The sequence below is a fragment of the Mandrillus leucophaeus genome, unplaced genomic scaffold (assembly GCF_000951045.1).
Source record: "Mandrillus leucophaeus isolate KB7577 unplaced genomic scaffold, Mleu.le_1.0 Scaffold182, whole genome shotgun sequence".
In the NCBI taxonomy this organism is placed as follows: domain Eukaryota; kingdom Metazoa; phylum Chordata; class Mammalia; order Primates; family Cercopithecidae; genus Mandrillus; species Mandrillus leucophaeus.
The window spans coordinates 304,258-325,096 of NW_012101832.1; the positions used below are offsets into that span (position 1 = coordinate 304,258).

General features: G+C 42.0%; 1 protein-coding gene across 5 annotated transcripts in view; it reads right to left on the reverse strand.

The window, feature by feature from the left end:
* NFYC (nuclear transcription factor Y, gamma) overlaps window positions 1-20,839 on the reverse strand; it is an 80,532-nt gene that overhangs the window by 24,706 nt on the left and 34,987 nt on the right. For all 5 annotated transcript variants that reach the window (XM_011977630.1, XM_011977629.1, XM_011977628.1 and 2 more), the window contains exon 2: window positions 8,225-8,337. In XM_011977630.1, the coding sequence (XP_011833020.1) occupies window positions 8,225-8,329 (105 nt within the window). In that variant the 5' untranslated portion in view covers window positions 8,330-8,337. The remainder of the gene's footprint in view (window positions 1-8,224; window positions 8,338-20,839) is intronic.

Sequence of the window (20,839 nt, forward strand, 5' to 3'; positions counted from 1 at the left end):
CTCAGGGGTATTCCTCTAAAGTTCCAGTTCTTTCTTCCATTCAGTGATAAACTGTAACAGTAACGCCGGGGCACTTGACCACAGTGACCCACAGTTCTTCACAGATGACAGTGGCTATTTCTGATATTTGCACTAACTTGTCAACAGAAATTGGGGAGGAGAGCTCCTTTCCCATCACAGTAGCAATGGCCTTGTCTCCAAAATTTGTTTCAAGTGGGGGTAGAGGAGTACAGAAAAAGGATGAGGGTGAATTTATCAGCTGCCTTTTAGGAACAGCTGTGTTATTTTTTCTTAAACAAGCCTGGAGTGGGGTAGGACCATATAACTTCACTGTGGATATAATTTAGTGAAGGGCTTTTGACCAGCACTACTCAATAATTTGAGATTTAAGCCCTTTTTTGTTTTATTTGGAAACTACTGGTATTTAAATGCATGCCCAATGATGGATGCAATTCTAGGAAAAAAAATCAATTTTGAGTTTCTGAGCTGCAATGAAGAGAAAGGTGCAAAGGCAGATATTAGCTAAAATCAGCAAAATCTTTACTGGGACTAGGTGTCAAATGATTGACTCTATAAGTGGTCTGAAATATGACTCACTAAACCCAATATGCTCACCTGGAAATTTGCATCATCACATTATGGAAGAAGCAGCTATTATTTGAGATTAGATGTAATTAACAAGCATCAGTGAACTTTCTTTTCCAAGACCAACAGAAAATCTCAAATATATGTCAAAAAAGTTATTTTGGAAAACCATCAACAGTCTTCCCAGAACCTATTTTACGATTACAGAAAGAAGAGAATCTATTAGGATAAAATGTACACCAAGACATCTAATTTTTCCACGCAAACCCAACAAGCTGCTTGGCTACCACTCTGCTCTACAAACTTCAAACACCAATTTTTCATCTTTTCCTTTTCCAAATTAGGTATCAACATTTTCCATGAAGCCTCTACTAAAACTAACCCTGGAGTAATGGGGACTTAGAAGTTCAGTTTATTAAAATTTCAACAAAAGGAAATAGTAGCACAGATTCATTCTATTCTTGTTTTTCCCCTTGCTCTTTCACTTACTGATTCAAGCAACTCAACTAATAGTAAATGTATGATACCTACTACTATGCAAAAATACACATGTAGGCCAGGCACGGTGGCTCATGCCTGTAATCCCAGCACTCTGGGAGGCTGAGATGGGAGAATCGCTTGAGGCCAGGAGTTTGAGACCAGCCTGGTCAACATAGTGAGACCCCATTACTATTTAAAAAAGAAAGAAAGAAAAAATACACATCTACTCCTGCCTTTGAAAAGCATGTGGTTTGTCAGAGACAGTCACATGAAAACATTATAATCCCCTATCCAAAACTGGAAGGGAGGGATATAAAATCCCACGGGGACACAAAGAAGGACACGTTGCTAGGGACAGCTAGCAATGTGGGGCTGGAGGGAGAGTGAAGGATTGGAAATGTTCCACAAAGGGGATGACATCTGAACTGTGTCTAAGGGATTCTGGGAATTTGCCTGTTGAAAAAGTATGAGAATGTTATTCAGACAGAACAACAAAGACAGAGATACAAAAAAATCAGTCTATTTAAGTTTTAGATCTATGACCTGAGTACAGAGGGGAGAAGCAGGAAAGAGGATACTGGGTTGGAGCCAGACCCTTAAGAGATTTTTTTTAAAGTTTAATCCCAGAAATCAACCACTGGTCTTCCTTCTTGTGTGGCATATCACAGAAGATGATGACACTACACAGAAATGCCAAAGAGAATGCTAGGGATGATCATTCCTTTGGAAAGCCTCCCAGGCTGATACATACAGCACAAGATGATCATAGATTTAGCTCTCTTGCAAGTGTGCTCTCATTTGGCTTGGTTTTAAATATAATTTGTACAAGAATGTTCCATGATTACTGAACTAAAGCCCAAAGCTGATAAAGACCTCTTTCCCCAAATGGAAAGAGTAAAATATTACTCCTTCAATTTATATTCTTTAATCAAAAGCAACAAAAGTCAAGGATCAAGAGATCATTCCCGTCTTGCAGAGATGTAAAATGCGGCAGAAATTTATAATAAGCTCTGCTTTAATCTCCTTCCCAAAGCTTTTATTTGTGACAAACTATTTTTCCATGTTCCTGAAACCTTGAGATCTCAAGGAGCAGTGTGTAAAAGTGGATCTTGAGGTGTGTGTATGGTTCAACCCTGTTGACAATCACCCTGTTTTCTATTAATCCTATTGTAGCTTTCTAGTTACATGTAAGGATTTACCATAAGCTTGTTGGAAAGGGGAGGCCCTCTACAAACAGTAGACTGAGGCCCCTAAAACTTGGATTCATGCTCCCCACTTCACTGGCTACTATGTAACTGAAGGGAGTAACATTTAACTCCTTAACTCCTTCTCCTGATACTGATCCAACTGGAAGAACAGCTGACACATACTTTTTTCCCCCCTACTTTTGGGAGTTACATCAGTAAGGAGAAGAGCAGATTATCTTTCAGAACATTCTCATGCTCCTGACAACTACTAAAGAACTATGTTAAAAATGCTGTCATCTGAAACTGCTGCATTTCAAGACAAATTCAAAACTGAATTCACTCAATGAGAGTTTGGAGCCAAAGAAAAGTCAGCGGATCTTGGGCTGCACTAAAGAACATCCAGAGTTTCAAATAATAAAGAGAAATCTTTTCCAGGCCTACCCAGTCAGGCACTCTGGCAAGTCAAGATTCTCAACCCTTGTGAAAGCAATGATTCTCAATCTTGGGGCTGCACATTAGAATCACCGGAAAAGCTTTTGAAAAACAAGATGCCTGAGCTCTCTCCTGGAGACCAGCTGAATCAGGAACTCTAGGTCAGTGGTCCCCAACCTCAGGAACCAGTTTTGTGCAAGACAATTTTTCCAAAGATGGGCAGGGTGGGCATTAGATTCTCATAAGGAGTGTGCTACCTAGATCCCTCACACGTGCAGTTCACCATAGGGTTCACATTCCTATGAGAATCTAATGCCACTGCTGATCTAACAGGAGGGGGAGCTCAAGCGGTAATGCTTGCTCACTGGCTACTGACCTCCTGCTGTGCAGGCCAGTTCCTAGGTTCCTAACAGGCCATGGACCCATACAGGTCTATGGCCCAGGGCCTGGGGACCCCTGCTCTAGTGGGTAGAGTACTGGCATCATGTTTTTTGAAAACTCCCCTGTGACTATGATCCAAGCGAGAGTTAAGGACTACTGCTTTATAGCCCTGCTACTCAAAGTAAGGTCCTTGGAGCAGCAATGGTTATCACCTAGGAACTCAAAAGAAACAGAATCCCAGGTTCTGTTCCTAACCTACTAAATCAGCATCAATATTTTAAGAAGATCCTCCCTCATGTGGTTCATACAGACAATAAAGTTTGAGAAGCACTGCTCTACAGGAGTGGCTCACACAGCACAGGTCCTGTTTTGTAACAGTCCACCAACCTTCACCACCAAGTTCTTGTTTAAACAGTTATCTGATTTGATTGTGATGTTAGAAAGTCATCACCCAATCAGAAGGCACTGAGGAATGAAAAGATGAAACTGCCAATTAAAAGAAAGTGACCTAGGCACTGAATTACAGTAAACTGAAGGCTGAATGGGATGTAAAGTAGTAAGTACAGAATTAGATTTTTCTTTTCGAAATTCAGTTTCGTTGCCCAAATGCCCCCAACTCACCTCCGTAAAGACAAAGTTAGCTTTCTCTTTCCTATTTTCAAAGAGGCCCAGTGGGGCAAAACTCAACATGAAGAAGTCTGTTATATATTGTTCCCAGAGCTCTGCTGTGCAGGAATATAGTATTTTACACAATCACTCTGGGAAACAATCATCTTGGTATGGTTTTTAATTAATTTCAATCCGAGCTGAACACCACCTGGATTTACAGACAATTACAGAGCTTTTAAGAGTCAAGAGAACAAGCTAAAATGAAAGATATAAATTGCTTTTACAGGACTCAGACCAAAAGGACTTGAGGCCAGTGTTTCCAACACATCATGAAATACATCATCTAGCAAACTTTAATTACTTCTTTTTGGAACAATTTGTGTCCCAGTCTGAGATCACACCTTATGAATATTCTCATAAGTTTTACTTATGATTGGGTAGTTTAAACATAAGGAATTTTTTTTCTTTTTTTAATCTGTTAGATATTTTGAGGTGTCAACCTAAGAGGCTCTGGCACATCTGAGGAAGTCTAGTTTTAAGTATTGTTGAGTTCTGGAAAGGCACAGATTAAATGCTAAAATGTTTGGTCATGTTACACAGGCAGCAGCACAGTCAGAGAAGCAGATGCCATCACGTGTTGTGCTTCTGAGAAGAGGGGAAAATAAGAGTCATACAAAGGGAAAAAAATTACCTTGACTTTACTGGATTGCATTCTTACTCAAACATGGAACTGATATTGCTTTGCACTAAACCTGAAGTGGAGTCTAATTTGTTCAATATTTATTGTGCACCTACTATATGCCAGACATTGTTCTAAGCACCTGATATAAAAGACATAGCTTGGCAGAGGTCTAGGAGTCCCTTTCAAAAGTACATAGGAGAATTTTAATTAGTCACCAATACAAGAATGACTAAAGACAACTTCCTCTTTACTTTTCTTTCTCTTCACACACAAAACCTGAACCAAAACTGAATCCCTCAAAGTAATTCTCTTTTAACTTCCGATAGACTAAAAGTCTAGGTACTAAAATTTGGTCAGCATCATGATCAGCTTTGTTGGCAATCAAACTTGTAAACCAAGCAGGTTACAAATCAAAGCCCAGGGTCTTGAAGAGGTATTTGCACACTCATGTAACACAGTAGCACTATTCACAATAGCCAAGAGGTGGAACCAACCCAAATGTCCATTAACAGATGAACAGATAAACAAAATGTGGTATATACATACAACAGGGTATGATTCTGCCTTTAAAAAAAAGGATAGGCCAGACATGATGGCTCACATCAGTAATCCCAGTAATTTGGAGGGCCAAGGCAGGAGGACTGTTTGAGGCCAGGAATTTGAGACCAGCCTGGGCAACAGTGACACCGCCATCTCTACATAAGATTTTTTTTTAAATTAGCCAGGTCGGTGGTGCACAACTAGAGTCCTAGCTACTTGGGGGACTGAGGTGACAGGGTCCCTTGAGCCCAAGAGTTCAAGGCTACAGTGAGCTATAATCCTGCCACTGCACTCCAGCAAAGAACAAAAGAGTAAGACCCTGTCTCTTTAAAAAAGAAAAAAACAAAGGCCACTCATGGTGGCTAACACCTATAATCCCAGCACTTTGGGAGGCGGAGGTGGGAGGATTGCTTGAGCCCAGAAGTTTGAGATCAGCCAGGGTAATATGGTGGGACCCTGCCTCTACAGAAAAATACAAAAATTAGCTGGGTGTGGTGGCACGCACCTGTAGTCTCAGCTACTCAGGAGGCTGAGGCAGGAGGATTGCTTGAGCCTGAGAGGTCGAGGCTGCAGTGAGCCATAATTGTACCACTACACTCCAGCCTGGAAGAGAGAGTGAGACTCTATCTCCAAAAAGGAAAAAAAAGAAAAAAGATAAAAAAGGAAGGACATCCTGTCACATGCTTCAACAGACATGCTAAGTGAAATAAGGTAAGACAAAAAGACAAATACATATGTTGTTCTGCTTACAATGGGGTTACATCCTGATAAAGCTATTGTAAGCTGAAAAGATCCTAAGTTGAAAATGCATTTACTACACCTAGCCTATCAAACATCATAGCTTAGCCTCGCCCACCTTAAATGTGCTCAGAACACTTACATTACCCTAAAGTTGGGCAAAATAATCTAACACAAACCCTATTTTATAGTAAAGTGTTGAGTATCTCATAATTTATTGAATAGTAGATTGAAAGTGAAAAACAGAATGGTTGAATGGGTACTCAAAGTACAACTGCTATTGAATGCACATCACCTTCTAACCACTGTAAAGTGGAAAAAACATTAAGTAGAATCATCATAAGTAGGGGACTGTACGATATGATCCCATTTCTATGAGGTATCAAAAATAGTCAAATTCATAGAAATCAGAATGGTGGTTGTTTAGAGAGTGCACAGTTTCAGTACTGCAATATGAAAAAATTCTCAAGATAAGTTTCATAACAATGTGATTATACTTAACACTTCTGAACTGTACATTTAAAAATGGATAAGGGGTGAAATTTTATGGGTTTTTTTACTACAACTAAAAAAAAAAAATCAAAGTCCAACAAAACAGAAAAGTTAAGTGCTGAGCTTAAACCTCCAGAGTTTATCTGGCCACTTGCCTAATCCTGGATTTATGCCTCTCGGCTCAAGCTGCAGCACAGACTTGCTCGATCGGCCTAGTCCCACCACACCCCAGGAGAGCATTCATTTTACACCAAGCTGACCCCAGCACCAAAAGCTGATAAGCATAATCATGAGATTATCCCCCTAAAATATGAACAAAACACCCCATTTCTGACTTTACAGTTTCATTTCTCCCTACCTTCTCTTTTATATCTGAGACAGTTTAGATAACTACTACCTTAGACTGCAGAAGAGGAACAATGACTTTTCAGTGGAAATCCACTCTGAACCCAGGCCAGTCTGAGAAAGGCCAAGCCAAGTTCAACTGCCGAAAACTCTTCATATAAACAAATGTGACCCAGAGGTATATCCAAAACATGAATTACTTTTCATCCCTGAAGTCAGTGGGCATTTATCATAATAAGTTATTTCATTCCATTAATTACTTGTTTATTAGCCTGTCTCATCAGAATATATGTTCCATGAGTGCAATGATCCTGTCTGTCTGGTTCAGTGCAATGATCCTGTCTGTCTGGTTCATTACCATATCCACAGTATCTAGCATAGCCTTAGTTGGTACATAGTAAGTATTTGTTGAGTGAATGAATAAACTGACATTGTAACGTCAGAAGGTAAAGGTCACTAACCCTAAGCAACTGCAACATTAATTCTACATCAGGAAGGAATCCAGTGTCTGCTCTGCCAGGATACTAGTATTTCCAGGGCAGGAATGACATAGCCAACACAGGGAACTCCTTCAGTATGTACTAAAATGACACCTTAATGAACATTCTTCATTAAGGACATGACAACTGTATTATGAAAATACTCCAACTCTAACCTGCCTCACCTTCCACTACCACTCTCACACCACATACTTACTCCTTCCCTCAACCTCCACTAAACACACAGTAACCTTCAGGCACTCTGAATGTCTTGATGTTCCTCTAACTATAAGGCCCTCCCCACTGGGCCTCCATGCCTTTATGCATGCCCTTGTCTTTGCCCTCCCATCCTTCACATCTGGTGAACGCTTACTCATATTTTAAGACTCAACAAAAATGTTCCCTTTACTTAAACCCTTACCTAACTCAACCAGAAACAAACAAGCACTATGTCCTTTGTGCTCCTTGACTTTTACTGCTTCAGGACTCATCAGTGTGCCTGATTCAGTAAGTACTTAATAAATACCTACTGACTAAATGAGTCTGATTGTAATTACTAGATTGTAAGCTCCTCACAGGTCAAGGTTATATTTAATTATTGTGAGTCAGTAGTTCTCAACAAGGGATGATTTTTGCCCACAGGCACATTTCCCAATGTCTGGAGACATTTTTTGGTTGTCACAACTCGGGGAGGGGTGCTACTGGCATCTAGTGAATAGAGGCTAGGGGTGCTGCTAAACATGCTGTTATGCATAAGACGGCCCCTCAGAACAAAGAATTATCTAACCCAAACTGTCAATAATGCAGCTGTTGAGAAACAGTGATCAAAGTGTATCTTTTTAACACCTGGAAAGAGTTCCTGGCTCACAATAGATTTGTTGTTGAATAAATTGTCCAATATTTTTTACCAAGTTCTAGAAATGTGGCAGGACCATTAAATCAGGCCTAAAAAATTGAGCTAGAGCTACAGAAGGAAGATGAGATCTCTGTTTTCCTACAAGTCCTAAAGGATATGCCTCACATTAAACTACCTCCAAGTCAAAGTATCCACTACACACCACATGCTTATGGAAGACCACTGAGATATAAAAGACACTCTTGCAGTTACCTCACAGAAGGCAAATGTTTTCATTTTCCTACCCACAGGTCAGGGATGAACTATGCCTCGTAAATGTGCTTGAAATTAAAAATGCTTTAGTCTGAGTTTTGGTTAATTTCCCATAGCCCTCATACTCTTTAAAAGTTTCTAATAAAAGTTTCTCATTCTTCCTCACCACTGTTAAATTCCGGATTTCTTCCATGACCCGAGGCCAGAATGACTGTAGGCTTTGCTGGGCATCACTGCTGCTAGTACCACCAAATCCTCCTTCTGTGGACATCGTGACAACTGAAAATAAACATATACATAAGACACATTAGAAACAATAAAGTCAGACTTTCTGTCCAGATTAGGCATTTGTATCTTTGTGGATGTTTTTATGAATCTATTCAATTTTTCAGTTTGATAAGGTATGTAATTATACTAAAAAGATTTTAACACAGACTTACATCTTAAAAACATTGGTAGGAAAGTTTTTCCTTCTATCTAGCTTATACCATAGAGACTGCTAAAGAGCTCCAACTAGAAAATCAAAAGTTGCTAGAAATGTAAGCTGAAATCCTAATGTTAATCAAGGACTTTTAACTTCTTACATGGGTGTGGGGTGAGGAAAGTATTTTGTTGCCCTAGTCTAGCCCATAATTTTCAATGCCATTCCCTCCAAAGCTTTTTCAAATTCTCTGTGGCTTCTCATACTCCATGCCACAGCCTTCAGCAAATTTTTATATTAAAAGTCCCCAGTGATTAGTACTGTACAGAAATGTAAACCCAGAGTCTTAAAAGATAAAAGCCAAGCTGGGCACAATGGCGCATGCCTGTGGTTCCAGCTACTCAGGAAGGTGAGGCAGGGGGATCACTTGGGCCCAAGAGTTCCAAGACAGCCTGGGCAACACAGCAAGCCTCTGTCTCTTAAAAAAAAGAGTGTGTGTGCTAGGTTTCTTCTTTTGTTTTAGACACTGTGGTCCTGTTTCTCTGGGGCTCCTGATGATGATGATTCCTTCTAATCTCAGGCAAATCTGCCTCAAAGGACATGAGGCCAATAACTGTGTAGGTAACATGAAGCCTCTGAAATGAAACTACTTGCCAGTTCTTCCCGAACCTGAACCATGTTATTAAACATAAAGCCTAACACAGCACACTGGCAACCGGAAGCCTTAAAGACAGTTAAAAAAAACAAAGCAGAGGCCAGGTGCAGTGGCTCACACCTGTAATCCAAACACTTTGGGAAGTCGAGGCAGGTGGATCACCTGAGATCAAGAGTTCGAGACCAGTCTGGGCAACATGGTGAAACCCCATCTCTACTAAAAATACAAAAATTAGCCGGGCATGGCGGTAGATGCTTGTAATCCCAGTTACTCGGGAGGCTGAGGCAGGAGAATCACTTGAACCCAGGAGGCAGAGGTTGCAGTGAGCCAAGATCATGCCATTGCACTTCAGCCAGGGCAACAGAGCAACACTCCATCGCAAAAAAAAAAAAAAAAGAAAAAAAGAATTAAAATTAGGATACAGAAAGAGGGCTAGAACCTGCATTTAGTCAACTGCTTTGTGACAAAGGAGGGAAGATATGAATAAGGATCCCCATATCAGCTATAACTGTATAACTGTAGATAACACAGGTTGAGTATCCCTTACGTGAAATTCTGAAATGCCTGGGACCAGAAGTGTTTGGGATTTTGACTTTTTTTTTTTTTTTTTTTTGAGACAGAGTTTCGCTCTTGTTGTCCAGACTGGAGTGCAGTGTTGCAATCTCAGCTCACTGCAACCTCCGCCTCCCAGGTTCATGTGATTCTCCTGCCTCAGCCTCCCAAGCAGCTGGGATTACAGGCATCTGCCACCAAGCTTGGCTAATTTTTTGTATTTTTAGTAGAGATGGGGTTTCATCATGTTGGCCAGGCTGTCTCAAACTCCTAACCTCAGGTGATCCACCTGCCTCGTCCTCCCAAAGTGCTTGGATTACAGGCGTAAGCCACCAAGCCCAGTCCATTTTTTTTTTTTATTTTGGAGTAAGTTTGCATTATACTTACTGGTTGAGCATCCCAAATCTGAAAATCCAAAATCCAAAATGAATATTTCCTTTGAGCGTCATGTCAGGGTTCAAAAAGTTTCGGATTTTAGATTTTCAGAGTAAGGATACTCAACCTGTATTATAATGTCTTAAGCGCTTATCTGGCAAATATTTAAGTGCAAGAACAGTTTAAACACAAAGAATGGAGAAATTTAGTGCTCTCCTAAGAATTTCTATTCTGAGGAATTATTTGAAAAGGTTTAACATACCAGTGACGGGATGCTGGCAGAGAACTATGTGAGTCATTAGGAACTAATTCTGAGGGGCTGAAAGCAAGCACCAAAGCCAGTTGTCACATGACTAGACTTGTTACTTTCCAGGCTCCATGTGGATACACACTGAGCAGAACACCCTATCACAGCAGAATGGAATGAAAGCTGACAACTCTAGGTTTAGCCTGTGGGGATATCCAATTCACTGTTAAATGTTTACAGGTCTCTGATTTTTTTTCTTTTTTTTTCTTCCCTTTCCCTTCTAAAGGAAATAATGAGGGGAAAGAAAGGGAAGGAAAACAAAAATACAAGCTTCAAAGCAGATTTCATTCTGGTGTAATGACATTAGTGGGTGATGATGTAATGGGAATAGGTTTGGAGCCAATTTCTTGTGGTGGAGGCCTACAAACAGCTGAACAGAAATTCTTGTACCTGGGATACAATATGATCTTGGAGTTTCTGAAGGGAGTTAAAGGGAAGTGTTCGATCACAGTTGAAAATGACTAGATAAAATCTTAAGTCCTAAATAACCAAGTAAGACCCCTGCATTTTCATTTATCACCACATACACATGGCCTATATGCTACTCTCTTAGATACACTAAGAACAACAACAACAACAAATTAAGGTAATCTAAAGTAGTTTAGTTATTTATCATTATTAATAGTTTCCTATAAGGTACTCATGAAAGTGAAGAGAGTGACTCAATTTAACCTTTTTAAATGGGGCAAACAAAAATATCTTTCTGGAAATAAAAACAATTATCAAAAAACTTCAAAAGAATCTAACCTTTTATTGCATGGGTCCCTGGACAGGCCTCATCTTGGCACAATCTGCCATGCAAACTGCTAAGGTCAAAGAAGAAAGATGCGCAATTGCCAGGATGATATCTCTGTATACTTGCTAATGGATGAGTAGGTTTAGCTGGAGTACAAAGATCTGTACAATTTAAAAGTCTGGTAACAAATTCTGGCTGTCTTCTGATATCCCCCCAAAACATTACAAAGGTACACAATTCAAAAAGCACGTCTAGAACCATCTGTGCAGTCTGTTTTTAAATTTTGAACTGTCCCAACTACGGATGTGCAGGCATGATCAGCCTCCAAACATCTGTGTAGTCAACAGATCATGAATCTGTGGCTGGCTCAGAGCCACATGCTGTGGTAGTGGAAGTTAGGTACAAAACAGAAGTTATCAAATTTTTTTGGAACTGAAAATGTATTAAAGGTTAAGTTTTAAAATTGAGAAGCCTATCTCCATTAGGAAATCCCAAATAGGTAAATGCAAAAAATACAAGTCAATAATATCCTTTACATTTTACTGCATCACAGAAGTTTAGGACTGAAAAAAAAAAAGACATAAGGAGACACTCAGGCCCACCTGTTTATAAGATGCTCGCAGCTTTTCTTCAACCTCTGCCCAACCCCAGGTGATTCTATCTTAAGTGGTCAACTGCCTTACATTTGAGGGCCCCCCACTCCAGTTCCGGGAAACTGGCTTAGTGGTAAGACATTCTTTCCCATCTTTGGACAGCTCTAACTGTTCTTCTTTACATTAGGTTTTAGAGTTATGGCCTTTATGGTTTTTCCATCCAGCAAACTCTTTTTATAAATTCCTGACTTCAAAAGACAAAAGTAATCTTCCTTTGAAGGACATAAGATCTTCTCACAAAGAAAAAAGAGAAAAAGGTTTGGAGCATGTTTTCTAACACCTTTGCAGATATTATTAGTAATGTCTCTTAGAAGAACATAAATTGTTAACGTAAATTCCTGGAAAAAGTGAGTACATTTAGTCAAAAGGCTTTCCATAAAGCAGATCCATTCTTTGCATGGAGCTTTAAAAACACCCAACAATTAAAATTATATATATAAAGCAGGCCAGGCGTGGTGGTTCACGCCTGTAATCCCAGCACTTTGGGAGGCCAAGGCTGGTGGATCACCTGAGGTCAAGAGTTCGAGACCAGTCTGGCCAACATGGTGAAACTCTGTCTCTACTAAAAATACAAAAATTAGCTGGCTGTGGTGGCACATGCCTGCAGTCCCAGCTACTCAGGAACCAAGGAGGTGGGGGTTGCAAACCAAGGAGGTGGAGGTTGCAGTGAGCCAAGGTCACACCACTGCACTCCAGCCTGGGTGACAGAGCGAGACTCTGTCTCAAAAATAAATAAATAAATAAATAAGATAGATAGATAGATAGATAGATAGATAGATAGATAGATAGATAGATAGATAGATAGATAAATAAAGCAACCTTAATCACCACCTCTTATCTTAACGCATTAATTGCAAATAAACTGATTTTGCTACAGAAGTCATCCATTTACAACATCTACAAGCCCATGGGTTCATCTTCTAGGCTAATAAGGGAAAGAAAGTATTTAAAAGTAAGAGGAGGCTGGGTGCTGTGGCTTACATCTATAACCCCAACAACTCCAGAGGCTGAGACAGGAGAACCACTTCAGGCCAGTAGTTTGAGACTAGCCTGGGTAACACAGTGAGACTCTGTCTTTAAAAAAAGGTTTTTTTTTTTGTTTTTTTTTTTTTTTTTTTTATTTAAGCCAGGGGCTGTGGCTCATGCCTGTAATCCCAGCACTTTGGGAGGCTAAGGTGGAGGATCACTTGAGGTCAGGAGTTCAAGACCAGCCTGGCTAATATAGTGAAACCCCGTTTCTACTAAAAATACAAAATAAGTTAGCCTGGCGTAGTGGCACATGCTTATAATCCCAGCTACTTGGGTGGCTAAGGCAACAGGATCACTTGACCCTGGGAAGTAGAGGTTGCAGTGAGCCAAGATAATGCTACCGCCCAACAGCCTGGGCGACAGAGCAAGACTCCATCTCAAAAAGAAGAGTAAAAAAAAAAAAATTTTTTTTAAATAGGCATTGTGGCACATACCTGTAAGTCTTAGCTACTCAGGAGGCTGAGGCAGAAGCATCTCCTGAATCCAGGAGTTTGAGGCTACAGTGAGCTATGATCACACCACTGCACTCCAGCCTGGGCAACAGAGGGAGACCCTGCCCCCAAAAAATTACAATAATAAAAAATAAAAGAAAGAAGAGGCTCATTCCAGGATCCTCTTCATTCTATGTTAAACTACCCTCTCTTTCTCTCTCTCTCTTTTTTTTTTTCCGGAGCCAGGGTTTCACTCTGTTACCCAAGCTGGAGTGCAGTGACGTCATCTTGGCTCACTGTAGCCTCCACCTCCTGGGCTCAAGCAATCCTCCTACCTCAGCCTCCCAAGTAGCTGGGACTACAAGCACTCAACTCAATTGCTATCTCTCCACGAAGTATTCTCTATTGCTTTCTGGAACTGCTCCCTCCCTTGGGAGCCTTAAGGAGCCCCGATCTGCACCTCTTTTTCTGTCCTCACCACATTACCTTGTACAATCATTCACTGTATTTGATACCTTGTATGATGTACACATCAATGTGTATGTCTTATTTCCCCTCCTGCTATACAAGCTCCTTGAGAGTAGGATCTGCATATGATTCATCTCTCTGGATCCCTCCCAATATCTAGCACACAGTCTGATAACTAATTACCCCTAAGAGGAGGGACAAGACTGATGCTGGCTATGGCCTTTCAGGGAAAAAAAAAAAAAGGCATCTTGGAAAGCTTGGTCCTGAAATACTTATTGGAATTGCCTAACCAAAGGAAATGGTTATACAAGCTATTCCAGAAGCTTAGACTAAATGATAAATGAGCTCCCGGACTTTAAAGCAAGACTGCAATCAGAAATCTACCTGAAACTGACTTACTAAAGTAGATTTAAAATAAAAGGGGAGGACAGAAAGGACACACACACACACACAAACATCTAAGACAGTCCTGGAAGCTGCAAGGCGGACTTAAAGGCTGGAAATGTGGGTGCATACTATTCCCAAGTGTAAATCTTTTGAAAGTCAGAACCACTTCAGAAAAGTGACCAGGATAGATTAGCAAAGTCTGAAATATTAATGACAATGGGTAAGTAGGAGGAGGATAAATATCTCTGCCTGGCCATCCATTAGCAAGAAGATAAGGGGAAAATCATGCAGAAGTGAGATGATTTAATCAGACCACTAATGAGTGGGCAATCTAGGTGTTACTCTTATATCCAGTTACTCTTTGTCATTCTTAAAGAAAAAATGAAACCTCGGAAGTTTTCAAAACATTCCAAAATCAGAGTGTTCCTCTTTTAAAGCTGTCTTGGAAATCTTTCAAGCTCTTGCTCTCAACCAGGTACCATGCCTGCCAAATCTTCCCTTAGAGATATGCCTGGGCATGGAACAACAGGATGTATCAAAATTATCAACCTCATAAATAAAAAGAAATCTAAGGTTTATTGCAATATGACCTGGTTTCTGAAACTCAGGACCTTTAGACTTTAGTTCAGCTCTCTATTCCTTGGCGTGCACTTCATTCTCTATACTAAACTCTTTCATAGTACGCCTAAACCTACAATACAGCTCTTGGAGGTAACTAAAACCAAACAGATGTTGTTGGGAGATAATATTTAAAAACCTAACATCACAACTGTTCAAGGGAAAAAGACCACAGGAAGCTCCCCTAAAATGAAACCCAATTCTTGACCAACGCTGCTTCCAAAAGCAGAGTAAGTCCTCCTTAATGTCTTCGATAGGCTCTTGGAAACTGCAACTTAAGCCAAACACAGAACAAAACCAACTTTTTTACCAAAGTCTAATTGATATAAATAAGAGTTAGTTCCTATGCCATATTCCTGGTCACAAAAACATCACCAAACTTCTAAATAAAGATCAAGACACTTCTAATATTAAACACTGAAATAACTATGAGCTATACATACATTTAATAAAGATTAAGAAAAACAAAGGCCAGGGCCAGGCACAGTGGCTCACGCCTGTAAACTCAGCACTTTGGGAGGTCGACGTGGGCAGATCACGAGGTCAGGAGATTGAGACCATCCTGGCCAACATGGTGAAATCCCGTCTCCGCTAAAAATATAAAAAATTAGCCAGGTGTGGTGGTGCGCGCCTGTAGTCCCAGCTACTCAGGAGGCTGAGGCAGGGGAATCGCTTGAATCTGGGAGGTGGAGGTTGCAGTGAGCCAAGGTTGCGCCACCACTGCACTAGAGCCTGGCATCAGAGCAAGACTCCGTCTCCCCCAACCCCCCAAAAAAAGGAAAAAGAAAGGCCAGGTGCAGTGGCTCACACCTGTAATCTCAGTACTTTGGGAGGCCGAGGCAGGAGGATCACCTGAGGTCAGGAGTTCAAGACCAGCCTGACCAACATGGTGAAACCCCATCTCTACTAAAAATATAAAAATTAGCCAGGCATGGTGGCAGGTGCCTGTAATCCCAGCTACTCGGGAGGCTAAGGCATGAGAATCACTTGAACTCAGGAGGCGGAGGTTGCAGTGAACCAAGATCATGCCACTGCACTCCAGCCTGGGAGACAGAGCGAGACTCTGTCTATAAAAAAAAAAAAAAGTAAGATGATTATTTTTCTAATTATTCCAGTTGAGGGTTGCAGATGATTGAAGCCTATCACAACAGTTCAGGGCACAAGGTAGGAACCAACCCTGGACAATTCAATCACAGGGCACACACTCACTGAGGCTGAGACTATTTAGATGTGCCAATTAACCTAACATGCACATATTCAGGATGTGGGAAGAAAGCAGAGTACTGGGGGAAAAAATCAAACAGACGCGGGGACAATGCTCAAACTCCACACAGAGAGTGACTCCGGCCAGGAACTGATTTCTTTTTTCTTCATCAATACTATAATCAAATAACATTATCTGAAGACCCAATGCACTAGTTGAACCACCCTGGGAAGACACATTTTACCTAAAAATAATGCTCTCACTGTCAAATGCAAACAAATATATCTTAGCCCAGTACTGACTGCGAAACAAATATAATGTTGGTATTGTCATTCCCCTTTAATGTTCCCCAATCCAACTTGCAGCCCTTAGGCTTTTTGGGTTGAGTTCCCAACCATTTCCTGTGCATCTCCAACTTAACATGTCAACAAGTATCTCTCTATGACCAAGACACATACCTTCTTCACTCACTTTTGTGACCTGCATTTTCATCATATCTTCCTCTGTCACGAGATGACATCATTTTTACAACTATACCTCACTTTATTGCATTTCACTTTACTGTGCTTCACAGGTACTGCTCTACCAACTGGCCTTTCCCCTGTCTCTCTCCCTCTCCTCGGGCCTCCCTATTACCTGAGACACAGCAATTGAAATTAGGCCACTTAATAACCCTACAACGGCCTCTAAGCATTCAAGTAAAAGAAGAGTCTCACATCTCTCACTTAAAAACTAAAGGCCAGGTGCGGTGGCTCACGCCTGTAATCCCAGAACTTTGGGGCACCAAGAAGGGCTGACTGCATGAGTCCAGGAGTTCGAAACCAGCTTGGCAACACAGAGAGACACCCACCATCTCTACAAAAAAAAAAAGAAAAGAAAAGAAAAAGAAAAATTAGCCAGTCCTGGTGGCACACACCTGTGGTCCTAGCTACTCAGAAGGCTGAGGTGGGAGGATCCCTTGGGCAGCAGCGAGCTATGATCATGCCACCACACTCCAGTCTGGGTGACAGAGCAAAATTCTGTCTCTAAATCAATCAATCAAAAGTTAGAAATGATTAAGCTTAGTAAGGAAAGCACATCAAAACCTGATATGGGGCCGGGCACAGTGGCTCATGCCTGTAATCCCAGCACTTTGGGGGGCCGAGGAGGGTGGATCACCTGAGGTCAGGAGTTCGAGACCACCCTGACCAACATGGTGAAACCCCAGCTCTACCAAAAATACAAAAAGTAGCCAGGCGTGGTGGTGGGCACCTGTAATCCCAGCTACTCAGGATGCTGAGGCAGGAGAATCTCTTGAACCCAGGAGGCGAAGGTTGCAGTGAGCTGAGATTGCACCACTGCACTCCAGCCTGGGCAATAGAGCAAGACTCCGTTTCAAAACAACAACAACAAAAAAGAGCTGAGATGGACCAAGAGCTAGGCCTCTTGCACCCAACACTTACCCAAGCTGTGAATGCAAAGAAAAAGTTCTTGAAGGAAATTAAAAGTGCTCCTCCAGTGAACACACAAATAAGAAAGCAAACAGCTTTACTGCTGATATGAAGAAAGTGTCAGTGGTCTAGACAGAAGATCAAACCAACCACAATATTCCTGTAAGCCAAAGCCTAATGCGGAGCAATGCCCTAACTCTCCTCAATTCTATGAAGGCTGAGAGAGGTGAGGAAGCTGCAAAAGAAAAGTTGGTTCATGAGGTTTAAGCAAAGAAGCCATTTCCGTAACATAAAAGTATAAGGTGAAACAGCAAGTGCTAACGTAGAAGCTGCAGCAAGTTATCCCGAAGATCTGCCTAGGGTAACTGATGCAACTGGCTACATTAAACAATAGAATTTCAGTGTAGACAAAATGGACTTTTACTGGAAGAAGATGCCATCAAGGACTTTCATAGCTAGAGGAGAAGTCAATGCCTGTTGAAGCCGATGCTCATTTACCATTCCAAAAATTCTAGGGCCCTTAAGAATTATACTAAATCTACTCTGCCTCTGCTCTATAAATGGAACAAAGCTTGGATGACAGCACATCTGTTTACAGCATGGTTCACTATTTTAAGTTCACTGTTGAGACCTACTGCTCAGAAAAAAAAGATTCCTTTCAAAATATTACTGCTCACTAACAATATACCTACCTGGTCATCCAAAAACTCTGATGGAGGCTGGGCACAGTGGCTCACGTCTGTAATCCCAGCACTTTGGGAGGCCGAGGTGGGCGGATAACCTGAGGTCAGGAGTTCTAGACCAGCCTGGCCAACATGGTGAAACCAGTCTCTACTAAAAATACAAAAATTAGCTGGGCGTGATGGTGGGTACCTGTAACCCCAGCTACTCAGGAGGCTGAGATAGAAAAATAGCTTAAACTCAGGAGGCAGAGGTTGCAGTGAGCCAAGATGGTACCACTGAACTCCAGCCTGGGTAGCAGAGTGAGACTCCATCTCAAAAAACAAATAACATTAATCTCCTTGTATAACTCCATCAGAGTTTTGTTTTGTGACAGTCTCGCTCCGTCGCCCAGGCTGGAGTGCAGTGGTGTCATCTCAGGTAACTGCAAACTCCGCCTTCTGGGTTCCAGCGATTCTCATGCCTCAGCCTCCCGAGTAGCTGGGATGGCAGGCATGCGCCACCACACCCAGCTAGTTTTTCTAATTTACTTAGTAAAGATGGGGTTTCGCCATGTTGGCCACACTGGTCTCAAACTCCTGACTTCAAGTAATCCTCCCATCTCGGCCTCCCAAAGTGCTGGGATTACAGGCGTGAGCCATCACGCCCGGCCGAGATTAGTATTTTAATACCTACTAACACAATATCCATTCTGCAGCCCATGGATCAAAGAGTAATTTCAACATTCAAGTCTTATTATTGAAGAAATACATGGCTGGGCGCAGTGGCTCATGCCTATAATCCCAGCACTTTGGGAGGCCAAGGTAGAAGGATCACCCGAGGTGAGTAGTTTGAGACCATCCTGGCCAACATGATGAAACCCCATCTCTACTAAAAACACAAAAATTAGCCGGGCTTGGTGGTGCACGCCTGTAGTCCCAGCTATTCTAGAGGCAGCATGAGGTTGCAGTGAGCCGAGATCACGCCACTGCACTCCAGCCTAGGTGACAGAGTGAGACTGTCTCAAAAATAAAAACACTGCATAAGGATACAACTGCCATAGACTGGGATTCCTCAGACAGATCTGAGTAAACTGAAAACCTTCTAGACAGGATTCACCATTTTAAATGCCATTAAGAATATTCATGGCAGGCCGGGCACAGTGGCTCATGCCTGTAATCCTAGCACTTTGGGAGGCCGGGGCGGGCAGATCACAAGGTCATGAGTTCGAGACCAGCTGGGTCAACATGGTGAAACCCTGTCTACTAAAAAAATACAAAACTTAGCTGGGCATGGTGGTGTGGCCTATAATCCCAGCTACTAGGAAGGCTGAGGCAGGAGAATCGCTTGAACCCAGGAGGTGGAGGTTGCAGTGAGCCGAGATCATGCCACTGCACTCCAGCCTGGGTGACAGAGCAAGACTTCGTCTCAAAAAAAAAAAAAGAATATTCATGGCCAGGCACAGTGCCTCACACCTGTAATCCCAGAACTTTGGGAGGCCAAGGTGGGAGTACTGCTTTAGCTCAGGAGTTCAAAACCAGCCTGGGCAACATGGCAAAACCCTGTCTCTACAAAAAATACAAAAATTAGCTGGGTGTGGTGGCACATGCTTATAGTCCCAGCTACTCGGGAGGCTGAGGTAGGAGGATCACTTGAGCCTGGGAGGTCAGGGCTGCAATGAACCAAGATCGTGCTACTGTACTCCAGCCTGGGCAACAGAGTAAGACTCTGTCTCAAAAAAAAAAAAAAAAAAAAAAAATTCAAAATTCGTGGGAGGAGGTCAAAATATAAACATTAACAGGAGTCTAAAGTTGATTCCAATCCTCCTGAATGATTTTGAGGGGTTCGAGGCTTCAGTGAAAGAAGTAACTGTAGATGTGGTAGAAACAGCAAGAGAACTGTAATTAGAAGTGGAGCCTGAGATGTGACTGGATTGCTGCAATTTCATGTAAAACTTTAACAGATGAAGAGTTGCTTCTTATAGAAGGCAAAGAATGATTTCTTGAAATGGAACCTACCACCAATGAAAATGCTATGAACATTAGAATATTATATAAACTTAGTTCATAAAATAGTGGCAGGACTTGAGAGGACAAACTCCAATTCTGAAAGAAGCTCTACTCTGGGTAAAACGCTATCAAACAGAAAAGCATGCTACAGAGAAATCTTTCAGGAAAGGAAGAGTCAACTGAAGCAACAAACTCCACTGCTGCCTTATTTTAAGAAATTGCCAGCCAGGCCCAGTGGCTCACGCCAGTAATCTCAGCACTTGGGGAGTCCAGGGCGAGAGGATCACTTGAGCCCAGGAGTTTGAGACCTCAAGATCAGTCTGGGCAACACAGCAGACCCTGTCTATACAAAAAAATATAGACAAAAATTAGCTGGGTGTGGTGGCATGTGTCTGCAGTCCCAGCTACTTGGGAGGGTGAGGTAGGAGGATGGCTTGAACCTGGGAGGCAGAGGTTGCAATCAGCCGAGATCATGACACTGTACTCCAGCCTGGGTGACAGAGTGAGACTCTCTCCCAAAAGAAAAAAAAAAAAAAACAGGCCAGATGCGGTGGCTCACGCCTGTAATCCCAGCACTTTGGGAGACTGTAATCCCAGCACTTTGGGAGATCGAGGTGGGTGGATTACTTGAGGTCAGGAGTTCAAGACCAGCCTGGCCAACATGGTGAAACCCGTCTCTACTAAAAATACAAAAATTAGCTGGGTGTGGGGGACCGGGGAGGGGGGGTTGCAGGGGGCTGCAATCCCAGCTACTCGGGAAGCTGAGGCAGGAGAATTGCTGGAGCCCAGGAGGCAGAGGTTGCAGTGAGCTGAGATCGCGCCACTGCACTCCAGCCTGGGCAACAG